Source organism: Rhamphochromis longiceps, linkage group LG14, assembly GCF_057381845.1.
Source record: "Rhamphochromis longiceps isolate RC_006_pf linkage group LG14, R_longiceps_female_GT1.1, whole genome shotgun sequence".
Classification (NCBI taxonomy): Eukaryota; Metazoa; Chordata; class Actinopteri; order Cichliformes; family Cichlidae; genus Rhamphochromis; species Rhamphochromis longiceps.
The window spans coordinates 30,732,689-30,740,974 of NC_140570.1; the positions used below are offsets into that span (position 1 = coordinate 30,732,689).

General features: G+C 41.6%; 1 protein-coding gene across 1 annotated transcript; it reads left to right on the forward strand.

The window, feature by feature from the left end:
• The first annotated feature begins 2,661 nt into the window (after positions 1 to 2,661).
• Positions 2,662 to 8,035, forward strand: ywhag2 (3-monooxygenase/tryptophan 5-monooxygenase activation protein, gamma polypeptide 2). The gene is made up of 2 exons (XM_085379698.1): positions 2,662 to 2,921; positions 5,957 to 8,035. The coding sequence occupies exons 1-2, from the start codon at positions 2,835 to 2,837 to the stop codon at positions 6,611 to 6,613; spliced, it is 744 nt and encodes a 247-aa protein (XP_085235824.1). The 5' UTR covers positions 2,662 to 2,834; the 3' UTR covers positions 6,614 to 8,035.
• The last annotated feature ends 251 nt before the right edge of the window (positions 8,036 to 8,286 follow it).

Below are 8,286 nucleotides of genomic sequence, written 5' to 3' on the forward strand. Positions count from 1 at the left end.
TAAAACCTTAAACTTGAGCTTTCTCATTAAGCCCTTGCTTTTGCAGCTTTTGATTCAACCTTTGGACAAAAAAAGCCTGTCTCCTGTTAGATTCTGCAAATCTGTTTGTATTAATATCATTTTTCTCTATCTATCTAGCACCACTGGCTAACCCAGAGCTAATCTCCCTCTTTACAAGTGTAGATTAATTCAAGATGAAAAGTTGCAACAGCATTTTGAGAGAAGGATGTCCAACAGAAAAGAGCGTGTAAAAATTTTAAAACACTTTTACAAATAAAACTACCAAAAACTAGTAGGTTAAGAGAATGCTGTTGAACTGCTATGCTTGTAGTGCAGAGATGGTGCATTTTTTCTATATTGTCGAAAAAAAAATACTATCAGGTAAATATTACTACCTGATAGTATTTGTTCCCGTCTTTGTTCTGTATGGTGTCATTCGTGTTTTAAATTGGAAAAAAACTGCATAGACCAAAAGAGAAGAGAGACATATAAAGGCAAACCACTAGTTGTACTGACGTGGTTTTAAAATCATCTACATTAATAAATGCCAACTACAACAACAAAAAAAATGTTTTAAGGGTGTAATTGTTACCATAATGGTCAGACCAGTCCAACATAAGGGCATTGTAAAGGGCACAGCATTTCTTGTTTTTCATCAGAAGGGCTGTTCACCTTGTGTTCGTTCACTGCAAGAGCACTCATCATGGCATCATGTTCTCTCACACGTGACAGCACCCTAATAATCACCCTAATGTTTTTACTCACTTGAAATAGCACCCAGTTCTGCACTTAGGCATGTTAGAGGCACAATGGATCACATCTTTTCCACTTCTTCTTCATACCTCCCCCATAATTACAACAGCAGCTCATATGACACTGCATTGCATCTCCTTTATTTAAAGGCACTTTATCATGCTGCCTTGTAGGTGAGTGTAGTTACTGTCCATATTCTACCAATGTGAGTGCGGTCAAGAGGGCATTTAATCCTGTATTAAACATAAATAAGATGAATACTGGAGAGCTTGATATGCTTTTTCCCTTGATTGGAACTTTACAAAGCTTTTTTTATGCTTGAGTCTCACTCTTACTACACTTTATTGAGGTATTTCCTCTCCTTGGGGGAAGAATTGGCCAGTGAGCAATGTTATCAGTCATTACCATGCTATGTCATGGTGACCACCTTCCCTGCCAGACCACAAATGTAATTACACCTACCTATAGTGATAGCTTTACTGATTTATCTTGCCTACAGTTGCCTATTGTGCATCTACAAGCTGCTTTGCAACCCACCTGCACCTCATCTCCTTGTTTTCATGTTGTGCCTGACTGAATAAAACCAATCTGTTATCAGTGATGCCTGCTTTGTTCTGTATGGTGTCACTCATGTTAAAATACCCTTTTCTTTGAAAGACCTCTTTACTATGTTTGGAGCTTTGAAATGTGATTATTTGATATATAGTGTAGCTTTCTTGGACGTTACTGGTTAAAGAATAGTGCTTTCTAACCAAGCTGGCTAACTTTGGCTGATAACTCGAAATCTTGTCCAAATATGGTAGCTTCTGACTCTGACCATCTTAAACAGCTGGCAAATAAAGGAGGCCAAAATGCTAACGTTAAGGTTTCAAAATGGAAAGTTCAAAATAATAGGGTCATGTGATTATAGTGGATGAATTCATCTTTATCTGTGTTTGGATCAAGCATTTAGTGCAGAGATGGCGAAGTGTGGATGCAGTGTATACATCACAAACCTTTGAAGTTACAAAACTGACTTAAAAAATAGTGTCTACATAATAATGTTAAAGTCATGTTTGCTGAAATTAAGGCTAACAAGCAAGGCTGTGAACCTGTGTACTCATTGGTTAATGGCTTGTCAATAATTGTAACCTGGATGTCCCACCTTTCTGACACTAGGAATGACCAGAATTTTGAAAATGGACTTAATTTTTTATAAGTATGACCCAAAACTAGTGACTGTGCCATTAAACTCACTGGAAAAGTGTTTTCTTTGCTTAGGGAAAAGGGCTGGGTTGTTTTTTTTTTTTTTTTTTTTTTTTGTAGGCTTCTGTTTTGCAGCCAAAGCTATCGCACCCTGGAGGCCTCTAAAAAGAATGCAGTTTAAGGCACTGCAATGACTTCACTTTTCAGTCCCAGAAGCTACACCCATCTTTTATATTGTCTATCCTTGCAATACAATGGCCTCAGCTGTGTGATGTCAAGATGCAAGATACAGCTGCACTCCACCTTTTCATTCAAGTATGGGCACTATACTGGATCCGAAAAACTAACATAACAGCGCGGAAAATACACAGTCCAAAACCGGTGGGTGACGTCACCGCGGTATGTCCATCATTTATACAGTCTGTGCTTTAGGCAGGCCTTTTTGTCGCTCTGCTGGGGACCCCATTTCCCATAATTCATCTATAGCTCACCTTTGCTCCCATCCATCCATCCCCATAGGCCTGGCCCTCTACTTCCCATGTATGGAGTGTTACATCATTGGCACAGACACCCACCTTTTCCAGTGATGACGCAGCCCGGGAAGTGTAAGTGTGTGTGTGTGTGTGTGTGTGTGTGTGTGTGTGTGTGTGTGTGTGTGTGTGTGTGTGTGAGGAGGAGGAGGAGGGGGGAGAAGGAGGAGGAAAGGCAGGGAGGGAGGGAGCGAGGAGAGAGGAGAGGGTGTCCCGTCTGCACGGAGCTCAGACAGACAGCAGGGAACAGCTGCAGCATTAGGTTCGCGTAGGATTTCACTGCATTGCGATTTAAAATTTAAGTAATTTCTTTCCCCAAACTTCACGTAGAGCAGCTCGACAAAGCAACCAAACATCATCTAAAAAATGGTTGATCGCGAGCAGCTGGTGCAGAAAGCCAGGCTGGCTGAACAGGCTGAGAGATATGATGACATGGCAGCTGCTATGAAATCGGTAAGTCAATTCAAAATAACAGTAAAATACAAAAAAAGAAAGATGATAACTGTGGCTTACATGTGCGTGAATATCGGTGTAAAGCTGCTGCGTTTGCGTAAAGGCTCGCCCTGCGTAAAGGCTCGCAGCTGTAAAGCTGCGGTTACAACTGGCTCTCGATATTACAGCACTACATCTGGGGGTCATTCTGAAATAACGTTCATTGTGTTTATTGTGCTGTCGCCAGTTCACTGACAGCTCAGAGGCTTTTTTTCTGATTCCCGTCCAAATCGGCTCCTCCTTGGGCGGTGCCTTTCTATCGGCCGTGCCGCTCATTGAGGGCGCGTTACAATGAAACGCATGCAGGCCGGAGCTTTCACTCTCAGGCTAAGAAGAGACTCGAATCGTGGAACGGCTCTGCTCTGACACATTTGCTGATTTCCTTTTTTCTCTCCCCTTCTTTCACCACCACACCTCCCATTCCTCCAATTTGCTGAATTTCTAAGAGCTTCTGCTGCTGGGAGCCATGTGAGGTTGCTCAGGAAAAAGCCTATCAACTGCTCTTGCCCCCCCTTCTCCTCGTCCTCTTCTCCTCCCACTCCTCCTCCGCCGCCTCCTCTCCTCTCTCTTTGTCACATAAATTAAAACAATAAGAATGATGGCGATCATTTTAATGTTTCTATTCGAGGCTTGGAGGATAAATTGGAGCATGATTGCTTTGGACAAAGAAAAAGCTTTCATAAACTAAACGCTCTCCTCCAAACAAACGTAGGAGGCAGCAGAATCTCTCTAGAATATTCTTTGTCATATTGCAGTGAGTCAGTGTGGTCAGATTTGATTACAGGAATTTCCTTCCTATTTATTACTTTATTTGTCAGATATCACCTTCTGTGCATGCTGCTTGTGTATCAAGGGCTGATATCTGGTAGCATTTTAATGCCATTTTTGGTTAATGACCCTGGTTAATGGTGTAATATTTGATGTGAAGAAGATGACATGCTGGCCTGCCTCACTGTAGCTTTCTCAGCTCTTAATGGATGGTGCTGAGGACAGAGCCTTTGTCTGCCTTTTTTTTGTTTGTTTCTCTGGCCCCTTAAGAAATTCTGGGAAGTGGATTCAGTAACAGGTTTTTTTTTTAAAAAACTGCTGTGTCACACCAGCTCATACTGGAACCAGCAACATCCCGGTAGTCTCAGCACAGCGTCCGTGAGCTCACACACGGATTAAAATCATCCCACACTTTTTAAAACGAGGAACATTTTGCCTTATGCGAGATGGGTTGAGCCCCCGTGGAGCACTTGTCATCGAGGGTTTCTGGTTGCAGGAGGTGGGATGATGTGCGTGCAGGGGAGGGATTCCTTTCTCTTTAAGCAATCTGCCATGTCAGTGCGGTCCAAAGTGGGCCCTTTTGCAGGGGTGTGTACTCTCCCTCTCTAATCAAAGGGAATCCCTCGCCGTTGCAGCCAGAGAAGACAAATGATAGGCTGTCACCGTTGTGTTCCTCGTGAAAAATGTAGGCAGAAATGTGAATAATTACAAGAAATGCCCTTCAAAAGTTTCCCAACCAGTGCTGATAGACAGCCCAAAAGACAGAACTGGCACAGAACTCTTTTCACAGCTGATCTCATTTTTGCCTGATAAAACATTTAAACGACTGATTGATAACTCTGTATCAACCTCAGTCGTTCTTGTCTTGTTTTATGACCATGTTATCAGCAATGAGGTATTTGTTTTATTTTGTACATATATAATAGTATAACTATACTTATATATAGTGTACTAGTGTAGTTCCAGTTGGAAGCATCACAATAATTAGAGCAGTGACCTGTTTCCTTTCTTTTTACAACAAAACCCCCCCACATAGGTTGAGTCATCAGATTAGCAGTAATCTACCTCATTTGACTGTTTTGTGTGTTTTTCATCTGCAGTCTGATGGTATCACTGGGTTTGTGTGACAGTTTTGAACAAGCAGAGCAAAGGCCACTCAATCCCTATGAGTTGAGAGCTTTGCTCTCCATCGCTGTGACATCAGCGAGTCTGCGCCATGTTTGTGCTCCTCTGCCTGAGCAGAGAATGTCAGACCTGCTCAGGAGAAATGTTTGCACAAAACGAAAAGCTTTTTGAGTAAAACCTGCAAAAAAATTGCAATAAGCTCTTTCGTCTTTTCTTGGTGAAAGGTTATGATAAGCCTAAGCACCATGTTTCGTACCGATTATTGATCTGCAAGAGTCCATGTACCGGCACAAACTACGTTTCCAATATAAAAGCCTCGAGTTACATAACCCAGTCTCTTTGAGGACTGCCTGGCCAGCATTCGGATTCATCAAAATCTCAAATTAACAGCCTAACTCAGAGTGATGTCACCGTGTGGTGTTTTAGACAGGTAAAAAGGTCAGTTTCAGTTGGGGAGAAGGTCACTGGGACATGTGAACCGCCTGAGCAGTGATGGTTTTCATTTACAGTGCAGCTGCCCCTGAGTGCTCGTGGGAACATTTTAGCCATCTCCAGTCCTCCTTTCCTCTCCCAACCCCCCACTGCTGCCAACTATCTTGAATATCATTTCTCACTAACTAGCATTAGCTGTCCACGTGGCAGCTGAAGCTACTGGTGCACTAAATGAATGGATTGCCATGGAAACTGGAATTGCACATGACGTGAAATATTGCTCATCTTCTTTGCTGCGGATGGCCCCATTAACCCAGGTTATTTCATGCAAAAGAAGCCCGAGTTGTGGCAATTAGGACTGCAACTAACAGCTGTTTTTGTTATTGGTTGATCTCTACATTTGTTTAGTCTTTAAAATTAAAAATTTCATGGAGTTCTATGCTTCCATTACAAACCACTAAAGAGCACAAAATCACCCTGTTTTGAGAAGATGCAACCGTTAAACAGCAACAATCTTGTCATTTTTACTAAATCATATTACTGACTTCTTGAGGTCATTTCTTGGATGAAATGTTCTTGCTTTAACTTTTTTTTTTCCCACAAAGTGAATGTAGTCTGGTGCTGTTATTTAACAGTCCATCTGCTTCTTCTTCTTTTTCTTGTTCTTCCAGGTAACAGAGCTGAACGAAGCCCTGTCCAATGAGGAGAGGAACCTGCTGTCTGTGGCCTACAAGAATGTGGTGGGTGCCCGTCGCTCCTCCTGGAGGGTGATCTCCAGCATTGAGCAGAAGACCTCGGCCGACGGCAATGAGAAAAAGATTGAGATGGTGCGGGCCTACCGGGAGAAGATTGAGAAGGAGCTGGAGGCCGTGTGCCAGGATGTGCTCAACCTCCTGGACAACTTCCTGATCAAGAACTGCAGTGACACGCAGCACGAGAGCAAAGTGTTCTACCTGAAGATGAAGGGCGACTACTACCGATACCTGGCTGAGGTGGCCACGGGAGAGAAGAGGGCCACCGTGGTGGAGTCTTCAGAGAAGGCCTACAACGAGGCTCACGAGATCAGCAAAGAGCACATGCAGCCCACCCACCCCATCCGCCTGGGCTTAGCTCTCAACTACTCTGTGTTTTACTACGAGATTCAAAATGCCCCCGAGCAGGCCTGTCATCTGGCCAAGACCGCCTTCGACGACGCCATCGCTGAGCTCGACACCCTCAACGAGGACTCCTACAAAGACTCCACTCTCATCATGCAGCTGCTCCGAGACAACTTGACACTGTGGACAAGTGACCAGCAGGATGACGAGGGAGGGGAGGGCAACAATTAAAAAGAAACCGCACTTCGAAAAAAAAAATATGAAGGGCCGGTGGACTTTGGCAGCCGCTTTTGCCGATGATACTACCGCAGCAGCAGTTCTTTATTTTTCCATGTGTTAAAAGAAAAGAATCAAAAGAGAGGTGAGAGTGGAGGTTAAATCTTAGTTTAAATATATATAGAAATATATATACAGTTGAAAGGGGCCTCCGTCTTCTTGATTTTCTCTTTGACATTTGCCAAAACCACTGATATGTCAGTCAATCAGCCTGAAGTGGTTGTTGTTGGATTGAAATGGCAGCCTCACACTGGCGTAGGAACTGAACTTGTTCTGTCAAGATAAGCTGCTTAGTTAGGTTTTTGCGTGATAGAGATGCATTTGAGTCACTTGAGAGAGAAAATGCTTGAATGGGAATGCCTCACAAAACTAGTTTGCATTGGTTCCAGTAGTAGTCTACGTAAGAGAAAGAGCCCTGAAAGCCACTGATGCTTTAAACTCACACTAGCAAACAAAGAGAAAGTTTCAAACCAGTCAAGTCCCCCAAATTTTAGAGGTTAAATTAGACGGGAGTGAAAATATCTGAGGATTGGTTAGTTAAATTTAATTCCCCTCGTTCTATTAGTCCGTTTTGTCGCTGGAACCATCGATTCCTTTGGAGGTGAAGATTACTAAAAGGCAGAGACTTAACAAAATAAAACGAAAAAAAAAGACAAAAAATACAAAATAAAAGCAGCTTCAGAGTTTGTGGTTTACTTCTGTGTTTGTTTTATTAAATGCACTTGCCTACTATACTGTTTCTTCAGTGTAAGATGATGACAACAATAATATCGATTATTCAATATTGTGCATGCCGGTGATGTATTTATATACAGTAGCTTGACTTTATTAACTTATACTGTGGGTGTTAAGTATTCATATGATTGAGAAAAACAGGCTTTGTCTGATGTTGATTTCTAATTTATTTCATTTTGTTATGGTTTTTGATTTGCTATACCAAAATGCTGATCGTAAAAATTGACCTGTAATGGGCGTTGCTATAGTGACATGCAATATGTGTATTTTAATTTGTTAATGAAAGAAAAAAAAGGAAGATAAAAACCCACCAGTGATCACCTAATCTTATCAGCTGGTGTTTGTCACATTGAAGTATGATTATGATATATTTTGTTCTTTGAACAGTATTTAAGTACTTTTTTCTGTCATGCTATCCAGTTTTAATAATGGTGAAGTTTCCAAGCTCAATGTTTCTGTTATGAATTCACAGACATGGACCATATTTTATTTCTGACAGTATACATTTTTTTTTTGTTTGTTTGTTTTTATACTTTTTAGCTGTTCCTGAGTGACAAAATATCTTGAATGTGAGTCATTATGTAGCAGTTGCACAAGAACCGAAATAATAGCTATGATAATAAAAAAAATATGACTAAATTATACATGCACCATTTCCGTGGTGGTCTAGTGTATTGTTGTATCGTCACCCATAAGTAAATTTGTTCTTAAAGAAAACCATTTCATAGGAAAAAAATGTTTCACTATTGTTTTGTGCCCTGAGTACAGTACTGGCTTCTTTTTGTGCGTGCCTGTATTATTTAAGATGCCTCGTTTGCAAGTTGACCTTTAATGGGGGAAAAAAAAAAAGATTTATCTGCCAGTATTTTACTTTCCTGCAAGGATGTGTGAAA

What these genes read in the sequence shown, in the direction of transcription:
- ywhag2 (XM_085379698.1), top strand. Translation starts at nt 2,835, where the DNA reads ATGGTTGATCGCGAGCAGCTGGTGCAGAAAGCCAGGCTGGCTGAACAG. An exon ending in TGGCAGCTGCTATGAAATCG is followed by an intron (nt 2,922 to 5,956) that starts GTAAGTCAATTC and finishes TTGTTCTTCCAG; the next exon opens with GTAACAGAGCTGAACGAAGC.